At 31.6% G+C, this 20,393-nt stretch overlaps 2 protein-coding genes and 1 pseudogene across 3 annotated transcripts; 2 read left to right on the plus strand and 1 right to left on the minus strand.

Moving 5' to 3' along the window:
* The first annotated feature begins 4,233 nt into the window (after positions 1-4,233).
* On the plus strand, positions 4,234-7,917 carry LOC102602447 (pentatricopeptide repeat-containing protein At3g46870). The gene is made up of 3 exons (XM_006360864.2): positions 4,234-4,762; positions 5,578-5,968; positions 7,338-7,917. The coding sequence occupies exons 1-2, from the start codon at positions 4,382-4,384 to the stop codon at positions 5,965-5,967; spliced, it is 771 nt and encodes a 256-aa protein (XP_006360926.1). The 5' UTR covers positions 4,234-4,381; the 3' UTR covers position 5,968; positions 7,338-7,917.
* Positions 7,918-9,739: 1,822 nt separating this feature from the next.
* Positions 9,740-13,705, plus strand: LOC102602785 (Werner Syndrome-like exonuclease). 2 transcript variants are annotated; one of them, XM_006360865.2, is made up of 6 exons: positions 9,742-10,081; positions 10,776-10,955; positions 11,812-11,942; positions 12,038-12,196; positions 13,124-13,234; positions 13,320-13,705. In XM_006360865.2, exons 1-6 carry the CDS (start codon positions 9,799-9,801, stop codon positions 13,359-13,361), a joined length of 906 nt encoding a protein of 301 aa, XP_006360927.1. In that variant the 5' UTR covers positions 9,742-9,798; the 3' UTR covers positions 13,362-13,705. The 2 variants fall into 2 exon arrangements, with proteins under 2 accessions (XP_015170558.1, XP_006360927.1); XM_015315072.1 differs by lacking the exon at positions 12,038-12,196 and having other exon boundaries at positions 9,740-10,081.
* Positions 12,206-13,015, minus strand: LOC107063327 (histone H4-like; annotated as a pseudogene).
* Positions 13,706-20,393: the final 6,688 nt, after the last annotated feature.

Consider the following 20,393-nt stretch of genomic DNA (forward strand, 5'->3'; position numbering starts at 1 on the left):
TAAAACCCTAGGCTAATTTTATGATTATAAAACTGAACCTAATCAGATTATACCCCTAAAATATTACTAAAAACGAATTAAATCTGATTGGGTAAGGAAAAGACCAAAATACCCCTTACCATTTCCGGTTAACTTCCCTTAATTGGACGTCCTAACTTCAAAAGGCCATATCTCACTCATCCAACCTCGAAACTTAGCAAACTCGGCGGCGTTGGAAAGATAATTCAAAGATCTTCGCTACGATATCTGGTAGCACACCTAACTCATCCTGATCTAGGAGTTATGGTCGTTTGAAGTCGATCCAAAACTCATACTTAAACATAACTTGCAAAATTTCAGATTTTGCTGTTTCCAATTTAGTTCTTTTTGAAACTCAAGATGCTACATCTAGTGAACTTAACACTTATGAAATTTTAAATTCCTCGGTAAAATCCTACTCACAACGAAGAATGGTTCAAGTCTTAGTTCGAAAAATTTTCTGGGGTATTACAGAACTCTGGGTTAATTCATGTATAGTTAATTATTGAACATTAGCAACAATCCAAAGTAAAAATACAAAATTGATTTGTCATGCACATTAAAGCAATTAAATATTCTTTAAAATAGTTGAAATATGTGTGAATTGCTTAGAAAATATAAATAACACGTCACTTTTTGGTTAGCATGTTAATTTCTTATTAAACATCAACGAACACAACTACCACCTTATGTTCTAAAAATCTAATTTATACACTAATAATTCAATTAGCTTAAAAATCATCGATTCAACGAAGAAGTATTATTATTTTTATAAGATAAAGTTTCAACAAAAAGTATTACAATATCACAAACTTTTATCCCTCACCATTCAGTATATCTATAACCAATACCGTCACGATTAGTTAAATAAATACCATCTTCTTGAGTAGTTCATTGACAAAAAATTGTTTTAGGAAGAGCTGCAGTATAAATGCAGACATCATAATCATTGAATACCTCGAAAGCTTTATTCTTTTTACCCCACCAAAAATGACAAATAAACTTTGTTCTAGTCCAAAGTCATTGATTAAATTTAAATGACCAAATGAGATTTTCATAGGTAGAAAGTACATGAAATCCGATATCGTCATCACCAGAATAACAATGAACCCTTAATTTGGGAGCATCAGATGGTAGGCAATCATATATAGAAACAGTATATTTTCCCCAATGATGATTTCCTTTTGCTTGTAGAAAGCAAAAGTTGATGAAAATGCATAATAATAATATAGTTTTGAATTGTGAATAATCCATGATAGGAAAAAACTATATTCAACTTTAATTTAATTTGTTTTAGAGTCTTTATGGTTTCTTATATATGATAATTTTATGGGAAGAGATGATGAGATAAGTTAGATATTAATATCAATATTAGTTTGCAGTGACTTTATTCCTTTTCTAGTTTTGGAGTCTTTGAATAAAGAAATTCAACATTTCTAGTTTGACTACAATCTACATTGAATGAATTTGATCTTTTTATTTATTTATTTATCTATTATATTTTTTTTTATCTTTTTTTTTTCTAATTTTAAAAGATATAAAATTCCACCTTAAAATTTTATTGAACATTAAAAATAGTTATATTTAATTCCTTTCATTACATCAATTCTATTAGTATCTTTTCCTAAACTTGAGATTTTATAGAATATCAAGGATATTATATTTAATTTCTTTCATCATTAATCTATTAATCTCTTTATTTCTTAATTTTTTCTCAATTTCACATTTTAGTCTTCTCTGAATCTTATTATTGATGTTATTTATGTATTTTCCTTAAATCACTTATTATACCTTCGTTCCTTTTTTACGTTCTTTTATTTATTTAATCCAAGAAATTTATATTTACATATAATATGAAGTTATTTCTTTTATCTCCTTTATTTGTGTTTTTTTTTCTCTTTTATTTGTTTTGAAGGTTCATTTTCATAACTTATACCTATTAAGCTTTTATTCCTAATAAAATAATATCATCAACTCTAATTTATACACTAATAATTCAACTAGATTGAAAATCAGCAATTCAACAAAGAAGTACTATATTATTTATACAAGGTAAGGTTCCAACAAAAAGTATCATTATAAGATCATAAACGTTTATCCCTTACCATTCAGTATATCTATAATTATCCCCTCTATAGTTACTCAGCCAAAAACCATCTTCTTGTGTAGTCCATTGACAATAATTTGTCGTAGGAATTGGTGAATACAAAATACAGTGATCAAAATCATTAAATACAACAAAAGACTTGTTTTTCCCACTCCACCAAAATTCACAACTGAACTTTGTTCTAGCCCAAAGCCATTTATTAAATTTGAATGACCAACTAAAATTTTCATTTGCAGCAAGATCATGATATCCTAAATCATCGTCTGCAGAATGACAATGAATCGTTAATTTCGGCGAATCAAATGGAAGGGCATTATATATAACAACAGTGTATTTATCCCATCGATGATTCCCTTTTGCTTGTGGAAAGCAAAAGAAGAAGAAAATGCATAGCAATAATATAGTTTTGAATTGTGAATAATCCATGATAGAAAGAAACTATTCAACTGTATGGTTTTTTTATATATATGATCATTCCTCCTTTTATAAAATTAATTTTATGGGTAGAGATTTTTTATCTAATCTATTTTAGATATTACCATCATTATTATTACTTGAGTCTTTTTCCAAATTTTGGAGTCTTGTATGAAAATATTCAATCCTAGTTTGACTACATTGATAACTCATATATATATCATAGTTTCAATAAATGACAATCGCCAATAGTCAATGCTATATACCTCAGTTTACTTTTATTTGTCAGTTTTTCAAAAGTCAATTTGATTAATTTTTAAAATTAGATTAGATTATATTAATTTGATTTTTTTAAAGAAAAACTTAGATATTCAAAAACTATACGAAAAATGCTATAAGTTGCAATTTTTTGCATATCTATACGATGAAAAAATGCATCGTAAAATGTTAGCCAAAGTTCTTATAATTTAACTAAAAAAACCATGACTATTAAAAGGAGTATATATTTATATATATATATATATATATATATATATATAGTTCTGGTGATGTGGCACTTTTAGCTCAAATCTTGTTTTTGTCTATATAAATTCACAAATTCTTGTTTCATGAGACCCTTTTTAAGATTATCTTTTTTATTGCATATTTACTATAGTATTTTTCTTATATTAGTATTATAGTATCAAATTTATGCTTTAATTTAACTTAAAATAATGACTCTTGAATGTTGATTAGTTTGTCGGAGAGAGAGTTGATGAGAAAGTGTAGAGAGAACACTTAAAACAAATTACTAAACATTTATTTTCATTTTTTTTTTTACTTTTAAAGCCAATTTAATTCAATTATTCTCATATATCATTCAAAAACTTTTGGTTGCCCACATTTTTTTTGTTGCTAAAAAAAAACCATTATTGATTAATTTTGGCTAAATTAAAAGTCACGCTGTTGTTTTCCATTCCTTACTTTCTCCATGTCACCATGTGTGAATTACACGCCATTATAAAATTGAAATTCTAAATATCATTGATCGATAAACAGTATATAAAATTATCATTATTAAATTAGAAATTTAATTTCATTACGACTATTCAACAAAAAAATATATCACGAAATCCAAAGTTCATGATATCCTAAATCTTCGTCGCATATGCATTATGAACTATTAGTTTTGGTGTGTCAATTGGGAGGGCACTACATATTAAAACAGTATATCTTGGAGACCCTTTTGCTTGTAGAAAGCAAAAGAAGAAGAAAATGAATAACAATAATATAGTTTTAATTTGTAACTGATTCATGATTGGAAGAAATTATTCAACTTCGTTTCTTTTTAGTTGTTATATTTCTTTTTGAGAGTTAATCGATATGATTTTGATTAATATTTTAAAATATATTTTTATCATATTAATACAAAAGGAATTGCTATATATAGTACTTTTCATATAGTTTTTAAATATATATTTTTTTATCTAAAAATATAAATTAATGTAATCTAATTTAACTTTAAAAGTTATGAAAAACGCAACATGATAACTAACAAGGAATGGACGGAGTTCCATACGACTGTCCATGCTGGACTGCCCATGTGGACAATTTGCGACCAATTAAGTATTTTTCAAAAGCTAGATGGACTACATGTTACTTTTACAAAACATAAGGTGTCTAAAAGTAAATAACTACTACTACTATTTCTTTCCCAATTTCAACTTCATAATCGGAAGTTCTCAACCCTAGTTCCCAATTTCACTGATTCTTCCGCCGGAGCATCACCGGCGCTGCCGTATCCATCGCCTCCGCCACCATCACCGGCGTACACACTTTCCCTTTCATACCCGTTTTTCAAAAATGGCAATTAGAGCCATTTCAAGACTAAAAATTCCATCTTTGCTCCTTAAACACCTTTCAGTTTCTCCATTACCATCAGTTTCTTCCACCTTAACATCTTCTTCTTCATGTTCTACATCATGGGTTCCAGAGCTCTCTAGAAGTTCAGTGAGGGATGTGAGGTGGTACCATGATGGAAGACCAAGAGGGCCACTTTGGAGGGGAAAGAAATTGATTGGAAAAGAAGCACTTTTTGTGATTCTTGGGTTAAGAAGATTCAGAGATGATGAAGAAAAGCTTGACAAGTTTGTTAAAACACATGTCCTTAGGCTTCTTAAAATGGATATGATTGCTGTACTCAATGAACTTGAACGCCAAGAAGAAGTCTCTCTTGCTGTTAAGGTAAAGCTTTTTAATGCCAAAAGGGGTGATTTTTCTTATATCTGTTCATATTGGGAGTTCGTGAAACTGGTAAACAAGAATTGCATGAATAGTACTTTTGTTACTGGTGTTCGGGCCAGCTTACACACACCTTGATTAGGCCAGCTTGCTCACACCTCAATTAATTGCACCGAGTATATGGGTACTAGGTAACTCTTCCCACCAGGATTGAGCTGCTTTTTCATTTCTATTTAAGAAGTTATATTGTTGCATTTAGTCATAGAGGAAGTTGTTGCTGTTGGAATTATCACAATAATACAAAGCTGTGATCTTTCTTTGTTCCTTTTTAGTGTCTAGGTGCCCAAGTTTAGTTGGATGCGATAAAACTTGTATAGTTTCACTTATAAGGCGGTAGCTGCAGTAAAGTGCATTCAGTGCTTTAGGATCATCGAGTTTATAGTCAATGCTATGGTGATGAGACGTAGGAGAAGGTGCTTATATTAGATCATAATATAAATAAGAGAATTGGTCATTAGTGTTCGCTGTTCAGTGGTTTTATAATGTTTTTTCTTGTGAAGTTGTTCTATTTTAATTTATCAAATGGGCAAAACATTGTTAAAATTGTGCTGTTGGTTTTTCGGATATCTGTTTACAGCTATTCTATTTTCTTTCTTTTTGGTTGAGATCATACATTTTGAATCTTGATATGCATGCTAATGTCATTTTCAGTTAATTTATCGAAGTGTATTTATTCTCATTAGCTAAGCACTTGCCTTTTCTACTTTGGGGGCATATGGAATGGCATTATCACACACAGCTAGTTGTTTGTATTACAGGTGTTTTGGGTAATTCAGAAACAAGCCTGGTACCAGCCCGATGTCTATCTTTACAAGGACCTGATCATTGCATTGGCAAGACGGAGAAAGATGGATGATGCAATGAAGTTATGGGAGAGTATGAGAAAGGAAGATCTATTTCCTGATTGTCAGACATTCACTGAAGTTATTAGGGGCTTCTTGAGAGACGGATCTCCTGCAGATGCTATGAACATATTTGAGGACATGAAAAAGTCTCCATACCCACCCGAGGAGCTGCCTTTCAGGGTTTTGTTGAAGGGACTTTTGCCACACCCCCTATTAAGAAACAGGGTTAAGCAAGACTTTGAGGAGATTTTTCCGGATCGGCATATATATGATCCTCCAGAAGAGATTTTTGGATTACGTTGAGGTTCGCATGTTTTATATTTTGCATTAACTTGTTTCATATGGAGTTGCTCGTTGGTGCTCCTTATAACTTGCAGGAAATGGCTCCCCATTAGCTCTTGCATCAACTACTTATAGAAGTTGTAGCTTATTACGCTTATTATCTCATTGGAAAATTACTCCTCATAATACTTGTCAAAAGATAAAATTATTCTCTGAATGGCTAGCTTGTGATTCTAAGTGGTTGCAATTTAAAATAATAAAAGTGTGAATATCAATGTGATTCTCTATTCGGGATTAAGACTTGGTGCTGCTACGAGGCATGTACAAGTGGGGGCAGGGGAACAATGTGGTGGTCCTTCAGTTTTCATGAGTACATTGGCTCTTAGGAGATCATAGAAATTCGTTGTGCCTTGCTTACTGGCGCAATCTGGTCTACAGCTCACAAAAATCATCAGTATTCATAAACGATAACTTTGAACAATGTTCCTCTTTTTTTAACCCCCTGGGTTCTTGCACAAGTACAGCCTTTTAACAAATGTGGAATAGGATAAAAAAAAGAAGCAACTGAATAATTGACTTTACAGAAAATAAACAAGTTCAGAATTACTTGAGTAGCTCTGTGCTATTGGCATGTTCTTATGTATCCAATATTTCCAAGGTCTCATGGTTCTGGTGTAATAAGTCTACTTAGTCATTCATTGCTCTTTGTTACACCGTGATTTTAAGAAGCATTTTCCATCATATTCTTATGTCCAACGTTTCGAGACTAGGTTATTCTAGGAACTGAAAAGCTTGCTGGACAAAGGACTCTTATGATGAAATTAAATGGCCTCGTTCTTCTTACCTTCCCATTTTAAACCAAAGGCACTTTGCTTTCTGCTTATGCCTTTGCTTCAGTCTTAATGTATTCTGGATTTTGTCGCTTGAGACTCTAGGAACAATTACCGTTCATGTAGATTAGGTTGTAATTGTATGATGTTTTTCTCTTAGTGAAGTGCTTCTTTCATTATGTAGGATTTCTGTATTCCAAGGGGAAAAATATAACCAGAAATTAGGTAGACATTGTTAGCTGTATCTTGTCTATAACTTGTTAGGCAGTTTCTTCTCAGCATTGTTTTCTTGCCTGCATTCTGAACAATATCTGAAAATTGGTAAGTACACTGATAATATCACCACTTATGATTCTCTCTGTTTTAACTCATTCATTCTTCTAATAAATTGCTCGACAGTATTAGCATTCAGAATCACCTTTTTGGAAATGGGGAAAGAAAAGATTCTTTTATTATATCATATGCTATATTATCCTTTTTTTTTCTTTCTGTTTATGCTATTATGTTATTTTTGCTTCTTTTACGCTTCAATAATACATGACTCTTTTGTTTGGTCTCCAGGCTTTCATAAAACAGTGCCAACAATTGTCTCTATTGCTGCACAAATATTATATTAGTGGAGAAGATCGTGATATCCTGTTGTAGGAAGTTTATTCCACCTTGATATCTTGTAGTATCCAAACACTGAGAGTGAGTATCCGCGTTTCTTGCTATCCTTGGCCCCCGAGTAATTTGGAATTCGCCATTGAGTAGTGGTTCTTATAGTTCTTTTGGATCAGACATGTTGATGCTAGTGTGAAGTTCAAGATTTTATCTTAGGCTCTTAGCTACTCGACTAAATGCTGCTGCTCCATTCACATGAGACGGTTCCAATTTGGCTGCTACAACTTAGGTACTGATGTGCACTTGATAATAAATTAACTTCTCATCAATCTCCAGAGTTCCATATTTTTCCTCTTGGCAATCTTATTCAGATCAAGTTGCTATTGCTTAGGTAGGTCAATAGTATGTTTTGGTACCTTTTCTGAGATTTTGGTTGTGGACTTGTTGTCATTATAGTTTGTAAAGGTGCTTTTGACATTTAAAATGTAGAATTATGTTACATTTGGTTTACAAACCAAAGATTTTATACTTGGGCTTATTGCATTTTGCATCTCAATTTACGGATTATGGCTTATACGCATATCTCAGTTGATGAAGTGGGTGAAAATCACGTGAGAACAGTGTGTGAATTCAAATTCAGAGACAAAAGATTGTTTAGAATGTGTTGCTTGAGCCGAAGGTTCATCAAAACCACCTCTTTACCTTCAAAAGGTAAAGTACATCACTTTCTCCAGATTTCACTTGCGGAATTATACTAGATATGCTGTTATTACCATATTTAACACTTTAAGAACCGCAAACCTTAGAGACGATTGAAAATGAAAGAACAAACATTACAACAAAACAAGATCTTTAAGAATGATTAAGCTTTCCCTTTTTTCCCCTCAACAAATGAATGGTCATTACAAAGATAAAACACAGTCCCTTAATTTTAGTTCATTTTTACAACACAAAAATAAAATTAACTAAACCCACCCCCCCCCCACCCCCCCACAAATTTTTTTAAAAACCTCTCTTCTTAAAGGGTGGTAGAGAGATCATTTATCTCTACCAATCTTTTTCAACTATCAATAACAATTTTCATATAAAACAAAAAAGCAAGAAAAGAACAATGATAATACTCAAGTAAATTTGGGGTAAAAAAAAAAAAGGAAAAAAAAAGTTTTAAAAAAAATAAAACTAATTATGGCTTTGATCTCCTTTTCTTTATCAAGGAGGTCAAATTCTTTTCTTATCAAATTAATTCCTTTAGCCTTTTTCCTTTGCTTAACTCTTCAATTACCTATTGTCAAAGGAAGAATTCAACTTCAAACCTTAAATATTGTCCCTCCAAATCTTGCCAAAGCATGTAACAACAATAATGAATGCATTTCATGGATTCAAACAGACAGGTCAAAACCCGACCTCGATTCGCTCCAGAAAGCCGATTTAAAAACAATTGGCTTTCTGGCACTTAAAAAAATCGAGCAAGAGGCCACTAATGTGTCGATAACGGTCCGTATGAAGCTCCTTAACAATAGTGACAAATTATCGTCCGATACACAACAAGCCTTAAGTGATTGTAACGATCATTTTATACCGGCTATCGAGCTAATCGACGATGCGGTCGATTCTACGGTTAATGGTGCGTTTAACGATGCAATTAATTATTATTCGATCGCGATAACGGATTTCGAAGTGTGTTATCCTCGTCTTAAGGCAATGCGTACCGCTAATTCAGTTGATGTTGATGATTATGTTGATAATCATATTGCTGAGGTTGCTAATGCACGTAATGCTTTGGTTAAATTTATTCATATTCCTTTAGATATTCTTAAAGTTGTTGCAGCTAGTAGCCCACATTAAGTAATTTTATTTCGATTTGTTATGTTGGAAATATTAATTTAGTATAATGTGTGTGATTCAACAAATGTTTGTTGTATCAAATGTATAAGGGGTATGTCATACATAATTTGACATACAATAATAAATATTTATTTTGTATAGCCTTCATCTTTCGTGATTCTTCATCTATCGATAGATAAAATGCTTCAATTTTCCATATGAGGTCGAGAAGTGAATTGACAATAGATCAGTTCGAAGTGATTCGTCATGTTTAGATCATGAGCGATTGCTTGTTGTTAGGGAAAGTTTTGACACGAGCTTAAATAGAACTACATGGTCATGTGGAGATTTATATAGCTGACCTCAACTTACTCGAAATTGTCGCGTAATATAGTTATTGTGTAATATCATTCGTTTCAAATTAATTAAGGTTGACAATATGAATATCCGACATTTGTGGGTGGAAAGTGTAATTTTCAAATAGATAATAAAACTAAAAGGGAGTACAATACAATTTTAAAATATCAAAGCTCAATAATGCCGCTATTTTAGCTGCATAAAAAAGAAGATCAGTTTTGGTACTCTTTTAGCGAAAATGGGAACTCCGATCTCCGGCGAATTCGACGATTGGGATCGACCTTTTACAGAGGAAGAACTCCAAGAAATAGATGCTGCATTTCAATCAGCTACAAAGAGACGAAACGATTCTGAAGATGTAGCCGCTGCCGGCGAAGAATCTCGTCGGAAAAGTCGCCGGAGATTGCCGGAATCTCTTTTTGTTTATCATCAACAAAATGAAGCTTCCAATTCGTCGTTGTTGTCACCTTGCTCTAGAAATCGGTCTCGGTGTAGTTATTCCTATCCTTCTTCTAATCAAGGTGACGGTTTCTCCTATCTGTTTGCCAAATTGTAGTTATTTTCGTGTGCAGGTAGCTTTTGTTTTTCGATTTGAGCTCTATTTGACAAACTGTAGTAAATTGTTAATCAGGGATGTCACTGGCGGGAGGTGACGGTACCCCGCAAAATTAGTCGAGTTGAGTGAAAGCCGGACAGACACCACGGCCATAAAAATTAGTGGAAATGAAGTAAATTATATGAAATATCTATAGAGAGAAAATGAATTAGTGCTGTGTTTAATAGTTTAATATATTTGAACACCAGATAGTAAATTCAGAAGGGGAACAATTTAGGGGTGGTATTAATATTTTGTTTTTTCACCTAAAGATTTAATTTTTAGATTTATGGGTAAATTTTATGCTAATTTCCATTTTAGTGAATTAATGGATTATTATGCTAGCGGACATTTAGTTTGAATTCGATATAATGAGAATCAATCCTGCACACTTTTTTTTTTTTTTTAATCATTTTTAGGTGAGTACTTGGAATAAGCTAGTTAAACTTATTGGAGGAACACAGTTTGGCATACCGTTTTACTGCTCCGATAAAAAATTGTCTCTCGAGCCTTTAGAAGTCATAAATTGTTTATGTTTGTGTATTATAAATGTTTGCTAGTTTGTTAAAGGATTTTAATGTCCAAGTTTTCGTTTTCATTTTTGTTTTTTGATGTAGCAGCTAAGTTAGTGATGCAATACCCGGAAATGTCTTTTGAAGGACAAGTTATATACAGCAGAACTATTAAAGAGGTGGAGAAATCTGCAGTAGAACTGTTAAATTTTGTTGAGGAAAAGAAGAGGAAAGAAGGGAATGTTGCTCTTGGATTTGACATTGAATGGAAGCCCTCTTTTAGAAGAGGTCAGTTCAATGTTAATCGAATGATAGTTTCACTACTGTCTGAAATATGAGAACTATAATCAGAATTCTTGAGTAGTTCTAGAATTCTATCAGTCTTTCGATTTACTAGCTTTTGCATTTATTCTCTTTCTTTAGCTTTTTACTATACTAAGCTTCACTGAGGGGATGTTAAATGGAATGTTGCAAGTTATAAAATGTAAGACATTTGTTGAAGAATCATCCCACAAGGTCAAAAGGTTACATTGTTTGTTATGACACCCGGTGAAGTTTAATAGTTCATACTTGATGTTGGGGAACTTACTTGATCTTGTTTTGTCTTCAAAACTTCAACAATCACTACTATGCTTCATCTCGAGCTAGTTGGGGTTGGATATATGAATCTTCTAAATCATGTAACTTTATCTGCTGTTGTTTTCTTGGAGCAATGAGAGTGTATAGACAAATGTCATGAAAAGTACATCCAGAATATGTTGATGACAAAGATATTTTGAGAAAACAGACTTAAGTCATTGCATCTTAGTGATTACATCTGCATCTTAAGTAGATATGTCTACCAAGAGTTTCTCAATATACTTGTGGTGATTAGAAAGACTTCTTTTCCCTATATAAAGTTTCTCCTAAAATATATTATTGAGAGATTATTCTATTGTATGTTCCTATTTGGCTTCGCTTCTTGCACTCATGCTCTAGTTGTTTAGGCATGCTATTTAGTCTATAAGTAGGCGAATATAACCCCCCATGACCTTTTGTTTTAGTTATCACATGCGTAATTAATTGGATTTCTGTTTCATTTTACTTGTGTTAAGTGGAATGTTGTAAGTAATAGCGATTACAGAATAATAGGTGTTCTCGTCAGGTGTGCCACCTGGGAAGGCCGCTGTTATGCAGATATGTGGTGACAAGGGTAATTGTTATGTTCTGCATATCATCCACTCTGGAATCCCTCAAACTCTGCAATCTCTTCTTGAGGATCCAACTGTTGTGAAGGTTGGCATTTGTTCACTTTTTCTGGTAACATTTATCAAACAATGAATTATAATAGGATGTGGTTTCTTAACTTTATAGTGTTCGAACAAACCTAGGTGGGTGTTTGCATTGCAAATGATGGTTACAAAGTTCGCCAAGATCACAATGTATCTGTGAAGGCTTTGGAAGATCTTTCTGAACTTGCCAACAAAAAGCTTGATGATCCCAAGAAGTGGAGTCTAGCATCACTAACTGAGAAGCTTCTTGCCAAGCAGGTCTTTTGGTTTCTGATTCAACCGTTTATATTGTGTCTCTCTATTTTATGCTTTTCCTTTCTGCTTTTGAGATCCTTGACCAGGGGTCAGGGAGGAGGCAAAGGGGAAATCCGGGACTGGTTTCTTGCCTGTTCCAGTCAGTTTTGTATCAATAGAGTTGAGGTTTTTTAGTTGACTTGTTAAGGAATGTAAAAACTAAAAAGAACTTCAAACTTGCAGCTTTTAAAGAAGAGACGAGGTAGAAATGCTACCTCATCTGCTGGACATATGTGCATATTAGAATGTAAAATATATTTTTTTTAAAACTGAATCAGTCAGCAGTATTTACTGAATTAGAGCAAATTTCAGAAGTTCTGAAACAAGATTCCAATTTCCACCAAATCCCAAATTACAAAAGAACCAGTCTTGTGCTTTTCTTGACAGAAATTGTTGCAGACAAAACAAAACTCAGAAGCAAATCTCCCCTCAACCCCCAAAACCATACAAAGACGAGCCCCGTCTCTTGAAGGCATACACACCATCCGTGGCAGTCCTTCCTCCTTGCATGCTCTGTGTAAGTAACCGCATCAGGAATCACATTCTCCAAAGAAGATCTTGAGCACCCCACGAGTCTCTTCATAGATATGCCCACTAATACTCTTAGCTCCTTTATGTGTCAAACGCCTAATGGCTGGCTTTATGTATACCCTGAATGTCATCACGGAGGACCTTATGGTGTTGATTTGCTCCTCCTTTTCCCAATCCTTTCCTCCCTTTTTACGATCCTACATTTTGATCAATCTTGAAGTGATTATAAAATCTTGCTGGACAGAATTTGCCTTATTACTACAATAACTATGTTGTGCTGCTACACACTCCAGATCTTTCTAGTTGTTCTTTTCTTCCAATTAAGTGTGAGATTCAACTGAGATTTTCTATTTTTTGCAGCTCCCTAAGCCAAGCAATATCAGGTTGGGGAATTGGGAGGCTAATGTGTTATCTAGGGACCAACTACATTATGCTGCTACAGATGCCTTTGTTTCCTGGCACTTGTATCAGGTCAGCAGCAAGAATCATTGTTCAATCACCATTTCATAATCTTTTCTCTCTCCCCCGTTGGTATTAATCTCTTTTTCCATCACAGGCACTGAAGAGCCTTCCGGAGATTGTTGATAACAAAGAGTGAAGACGGGTTCCTTGGCCGGTGAAGGATCTTGTTACTCTGGTTGCTGAGAAGAAATGCAGCCTGAACTTCATTAATCTAAAGTAAGCTCTACTCGAGCTTTCTCCATGAAATCTACTCATTCACTTGTACTATGTAGTTAAGTTCCATGTCTCACATTGTTGTGCAATTCCTTGTTACTGATTCATAATCGTAAAACCTCATGATAAGTTAAAGCGTTCTAGGTAATGCTACTGTTGTAAAATAGATAAACCCTCTACATGATTCTTACAATGTAATAGCCCTCGGGGATTTGTTTCAATGGTAAGAGTGCAGCCTTGATGTTTGTATAGAGCTCGAAACTTTACTTATGTGAGGCTTGATTCCTCTTCAATCCTTCTGTTCTACAAGGTATTCTCTCCTCTCATATTTGAAAGAAAGTAAATGGAAAAACAGGAGACATGTCTCTGAGAGAATGATTGAGTGGTTGAGGCATATAAGAGTAACAATCTAATGATCTCAGGTTCGAACCTTCAGCTACAACGTTTACTATGAGCCTATTGTTATTTAACTTTGCCTGACAGATTTACCCGATATCTGTGCTCGTTGACTAACATGAGTTTACTCCATCGTCATTGTATAATCCATATTCAGCGAAATTTCACAAGTGAGATCTGAAGAGGGTAATGTGTATGTTTTACTCCTACCTTGTGAGGATAGAGATGTTGTCCTCGATAGATCATCACCTTTGATAAAACAGATCAAACAATATAAAAAGGAAATGCAATAGTATAAAAGTCACGTAGAATATAATGTAGAAAAGAATAATAACAACAAATACTACGAATACCGAAAAAGCAAGAAAACATGTAGTAACAATAGGATAGTGAGAGTCATAATATTGATAAGAGAAACTAGACAATATTCAACTACCTTCTAATCTTTAACCTTAATACTCGACCTCTATATCCTCATATCGGTCATGTCTTCGGTATAATCACTTGTCCCAGATACTTCTTTGGCCTTTCCTCTATCTTTGCTTAGACAACCTTTCACACCTCCTCATTGAGACATATATACATTTCCTTTTCATATATTCAAATCATCTCAACCTCGCCTCCCATATTTTACATCTAATGAAATTTTATCAAGAGCACATAGGGTGGAAAACAGTACATAAATGATTGTGATATGTGAGATCTTGGTAACTGAAAATACTTTTTGTCTCTTTATTTTATTTTTTTTCAAAAAAGTCGAATATGACTTGAGAAAAGAAATACTCCGTAAAAAAGATGATAGCAACTCAAAATATTGACTTATTAATCCATTGCATGTGGGTGGGCCTTTTGTGTACTTGGATTTGTTCATATTCCTTTATTATCCAATCACCTCACTAACATATATATACCAAAAGAAAATGAAGATTATATTGAAATATATTAGGGGGAATTACAACATATCTCTTTCCCTTTTCCTTTTTCAAGCTAAACATTTTTCTTATTTTTTATTGCATAGGGACCGCGAGAGGGGAAGAAGGGATTAATGAGAATCGAGCTCACACTTATTATGGGGGAGACTCCCATCGATATCATTAGACTCTAAACATTGTGTTGTAGCTAGGTTGGACATACTAAATCAAGTGATAATTGGAAAAATTAGTGGATAACAGTTGTGCAGAATTGAAATTAAAAAATAATACTACCTTCACCTATTAAATGTGGTAAACACTTGTCAACACCTGATGTCTACACCAATTTAATAAAAACATAATACAAGTCTTTTTATCGTTAAACTATTGTTAATGACTAATACAATCGCTATATTAATATGATCCTTGCAACAAAGATATAAAACTAGCCATAAGAGAAATAAAAAGAAGCTAAATTTACTTAATATTAGAATAAAATGATGAAAAAATTGAAAAATAATACGTGAATTTTTCAATCAATTAACAGTATTAGTAACAAAAGTCAACATGTACGTAGTCTTCTCCATGTCGTGGAAGTTTTTTTGGGGGGACATAAGTCTATAAAATAAAATATTAAAGCCCTAAAATTCAACTCTTAATTAGTCAACAAATTATATCCGTGTTGAATTGTAAGTCTTAATTAAAATTCATCGCTAATTCTATTTAAGTTATTTATTAATTGATTAACGATGATATTTATAGCTAATTTTAGACAGTTTATTCTTTTGTCATATATATTTTTCTTTTGAATTTGAATATACACATACGTAGAAATCTAGTTAAATTTAACTGCACCATATAATATTAGATTTTTTTTCTCTTTAAAAAAAGTCACTTGATTGATTTCTTCATCAAGATTGGAGATTGACAGAACATAATGAATTAATGAGAAAAACCTATCTTTTTGTTTTCCACTCGATATTCGATACTTGGAGCTCAATTATTACTGATCCACATCGCATAGGGCACCATTCAGGTTGAAGTATTCCTACAAAGAATTTTTTTATACCCAGGCTCAAACCTGAGACCTCTCGATAAGAAAAACAATCTCATCCGGTGCATTGCATTTGGTAAGAAATGTCTATTTCAAGAACTAACACAAAAAGAAACAAAACAAAAAAAAGGAAGGGACTGTGTCTATCACATTTATAAACGTGTGGGGTCAATGTGTAGGGAATGTAATTCAATTATATATAGAACTTATAGTTCATGAAATGACATTAAAACCCCATAAGTTTCATGAAATTACAACAAGAAGGAATAAAAGTATCTTGTGGACTATGTTCTCTGCCGACATTTTTATATTAATGATAGGTTATAATTATAAAAAATAATAATTATATAGGTGATAAAAATAAAATAAAATGATTTAGTTGATATAAGAATATATAAATATAGCAAAAAGGAATTTGGACATCCTACACTTTGTCGTTTTGCTTGTTTTATTTATATTTACCTAATGAAACCACATTTCTTACTACATCAACTCATTTTCCTCATAAAAATTGTGACAGAGTGATAAATATTTTTTAATTAGATGTTTTAGATCGATTCTTGGATGTAGAATCGTTTTTTACTTCGTAATGTGAAATTTCTTAGTATGAAATTGAAGTTATAAATCGAGGTTCAATACAAATAGTAGATATGGTCTCAAACTCTACACACACATATAAAGTTCAAAAGAAACATTATGAATCGAAAAAATCAAATGAATTATAAGTACTCATAATAAAATTTAAATACTGAATTCGTTTCGAGAGATATTGATAAGTTATCTTTTGAGTAAACATGTTGGATAGAGGGGCAATTGTATATAAGGTTTGTGTACAACTAGCTAGTCCACTTGCACATTTAAGGACAAATGAATAGCTGTGGAGTTTGGTCTGTCCTTATAGCTTAGGGGTGCCCTCATTCTTCGTATAAACGCGGGAGAAACAGATTCAAAATTTAAAATTTATATGAATCGTTTTAAAAATTTAATTACTTGAGTACGTTATTTACACTAAGTCAATAATATACTTTTGAAAAGCAATACACAACAACTAAGATGAGACGAAGAGAATAACACTTAACCATAATTATTAATAAGCATTTTTAGCTCATTAAATTACTTAACTTTAATAAATTTTATATAATTCAATGTAAACACCTGATACGAGTAAATATTTATCCGTTAATTATATTTGAGGTAGACCCTCTTAGAGTATTATATTGCATATGTAACATGTTTTACTGATACAATGTCCCATTGTTCTTTTGTCAGCTCTCATTAATTAGTTGTTTCATAGAATTTTATCGTCCTACTCCTGCAATTCCTAAGTTGTCTATTTGCATATAATCTAAAAAGAAAGAATAAATGAAATGTAGAAAAATAAATGCAAAAATTGAAGCTTTGAATTTACTACTACCGCCTTTATGATTTTCAGTGTTAATTATCATAATTATTATTTTGGTTTTACTCAACTATACTATAAAGAAAGAGAGAACATGTCATGTCTACCACGAGTAGTAATGATTCTAACAATGTTAAAATAGTATATATAAAAAAACAAGAATACTAAGAAATTAAATGAATTTAACATGTAGTATATGTATATATAAATATAATTTTTTTTTAAATTAAAGTGAAATATGATTTTAAATTGACTAACAAGGGTTGTGATGGAGTGGTAAGTACTCCTTCATTCTTAACTAAAGGTTTCGAGTTTGAGTAGTCCCCTGGGTACGGAGTCGCCTTTGTTAGATAGCACTTTACCCCAACGTGGGACTTCACAGCGCGAATCTAAATTTAATCGGACTTCAATATAAGTGGCGAACATCAGGTGAAAAATAAATTAAATAATTTTTATGATCAAACGGACTCACAAAATATGAAATAATTAAATATTTGTACTTCCAACTTGTCTACTTGCACATTTAGGACGACAAGGAAGTCTCCAATTACTCAGAATAGTATATAGGGTAGTCCCAAGGAAAATTACATCTCAACTTTATGCTAAAAGGATAAGGATTCAATTAAATTATGTACCAATCATAGTATATATATATATAAAGATTTTTACTATCAGTATAATTTAATTTGTAATAACAAATTACTTACGATAATTTTATTACTATGTATGACGAAAGAGTAAACGAACCACCTATATCGTCATAATCTGAATATTTTATCGAATTATTCAATCTTTAAAAATAATTAAAATATACATAAAAAGATAAGATCATTATTGAAACTTACAACTATGATAGCGATGCTCATCTATATAAATAATCTGATCGTATAAATATTTTTTTAACTGAAACAAACCCTTTGAAAGTCAAAATTGATATGACTCCACCTCTCACTCAACCAACCATAAATCAATGTTGTGAAAGCAAGAAAAATAAGGACCATGCATTATTTTCAAATCCCTATATATTCTATGAAAACTGTGGGATTCAATTAAATCTTTGTAGGGGTACCCCTTCAAAGAAAACACATCTTCTATTTATTTCATTTAATTTGTCACATTATTGTATTTTAGAAAAAAACATACATGTCACTATAGTACTATGTCCCATAGGTTTTGTAACTCTCACATTAGATTTTTAAACGCAAATTTAATTTAGTCAAATCTCAATATAAATATCAAATATAAATATCGAATAATCGACAAATAAATAATTGTTGTTTTGTTTTCTAATATGAAATTGGTAATCGTTAAGAGTGTCGGCACATATCCAATTCAATGATTGACAAAGAAATGGGCATCAAGTAATTAATTAATAAATTTTCCATTTTTTTTCTTTAGTAAGAAAAATAAAATAAAAAGTGAGTAATAAAAGTATCCAGTGACTTCAATATGACAATATCATGATCATTTAAAATATTCTAAGTTGGATAAGGCTATTTAGAAGGTCTAGGAGTAATCATAAAGAGCATTTAAAATTAGGGAAGGGAAAATTAAAAAAAAAAAAACTCTGCAATTGTTTATATTTTTTTTTTCAACTTTCTTAAAATTTATGTTTCTTATATTACTTTGTGTTTTGAAATCAGTAGTAATTGACTAATTTGCACGCATTTTAATTATTTTATTAAATAGTTATAAGTAAAAAATAACTCTGTTTATCGAAATTATATTTCTAGGCATATGGAAATTATGGTTCTTTTTTTCCTTATTTTATTTCACTTAACTATTTTTAATCTATGAATAAAGCTGACTTTTACCTTATGGTTCCTCAAAGAAAAATTATCATGAAATATTAAATGATCATTTTTCTATGTTTTCCCATTCTCAACATAATATTTATCGGATTTTTCTTTAGAACCTAACATTCATGTAATTACTCAAACATGATATGACACTATTCTATCTAGATTCTCAAATTCGAATTTTGAAAATAAAAAAAAATTCGCATATAATATAAATCATCTCTGTATTAGTGCCCATGTGAATAAGTCACTTCAATGAATTTCAAGGTACATTAAAATGTTTGCGATACATGTACTATCTATATGTGTAATACCGACATATTAACCTAGACATCATTAATCTGCTTCAAACTAATTATCTTATTTATAATTTTCTTATCGACCATCACTGTCGTATAATTAATCATGTTAAATGCTAAAAATGACATTAAGGTTAGTACATTTTGGATAGTACATACTTGTTAGATAAGGCCATAATAAGTGAAATTCTAAAAGTACAAAAATCTAAAAACAAACAGTTAAAATCTCTTATCTTCCAATATTGAGGCAACCTTTGCCCCATCAAATTAAAGTCGACCTAACTCTAATTATTTAATCTATTTAATATAATAAATGATAAATCAATCTTTAATGTACTACTGTTGACTTATAATAAATGAGTAGCTAATTTGTGGTTTCATTTCTTTTTCAATTGTCTTTTGCATAGTGTATAATATAGGTATTAATCAATTTCTCGATGAGACAGAAATCAGAATCCATTATTAATAAAAACAAAAATTGAATAGTAAACTATGAATTGTCTTCAAGAATAAGTGAAATTAAAGTACTGTTTATAGGCTTCCATCGAGAGTTGTGGTCGGATGATAAAATTCTTCCATCCTTCACTCAAGTTTTGTTTCCCCTTTAACCAGCTTATGCGGCGATAAGAGAATTCAAGATTTTCAACTATGTTAGTTAAGTTTTTAAGATCCAAAAAATTAAACTATTATTTTTTTTAAATTAAAGTTATAAACTCATATCTATATATTTTCTTTTGTAATTTTAATGATAATTTGTGCGTAAATTTATACTCTATAACAAAATATTGGGTTTATATGAACCATCTATCGATATGCTACAATACACTCTCCTTTATGTGATACAAACTTGATTAATCGACATTCAAAATAGATATGGTATTTACCAACAAAAGTATTCAGTTATTTAGAAAAAATCTTGATTCTTCATATACTTTTCATTTTAAAAAGGTATCTTTGACACCTTTACAACTCAACTTAGGTATATTTGACAATTTTAATTTATTCAATTTATTTTAAAATTTTAAAATATTTTAAAAAAAATTGTGCGGCTTGAATCCCCCCATCCCCCACCACCCACCCCCTAGGGGCCCCCCCCC

Source organism: Solanum tuberosum, unplaced genomic scaffold, assembly GCF_000226075.1.
Source record: "Solanum tuberosum cultivar DM 1-3 516 R44 unplaced genomic scaffold, SolTub_3.0 scf00339, whole genome shotgun sequence".
In the NCBI taxonomy this organism is placed as follows: Eukaryota; Viridiplantae; Streptophyta; class Magnoliopsida; order Solanales; family Solanaceae; genus Solanum; species Solanum tuberosum.

Bases quoted from the DNA above. Each gene is read 5' to 3' on its own strand.
- LOC102602447 (XM_006360864.2), top strand. From the start codon at position 4,382: ATGGCAATTAGAGCCATTTCAAGACTAAAAATTCCATCTTTGCTCCTT. The intron at 4,763-5,577 runs GTAAAGCTTTTT...TTTGTATTACAG, and splicing joins AAGTCTCTCTTGCTGTTAAG to GTGTTTTGGGTAATTCAGAA.
- LOC102602785 (XM_006360865.2), top strand. From the start codon at position 9,799: ATGGGAACTCCGATCTCCGGCGAATTCGACGATTGGGATCGACCTTTT. The intron at 10,082-10,775 runs GTGACGGTTTCT...TTGATGTAGCAG, and splicing joins CTATCCTTCTTCTAATCAAG to CTAAGTTAGTGATGCAATAC. The intron at 10,956-11,811 runs GTCAGTTCAATG...TGTTCTCGTCAG, and splicing joins GAAGCCCTCTTTTAGAAGAG to GTGTGCCACCTGGGAAGGCC.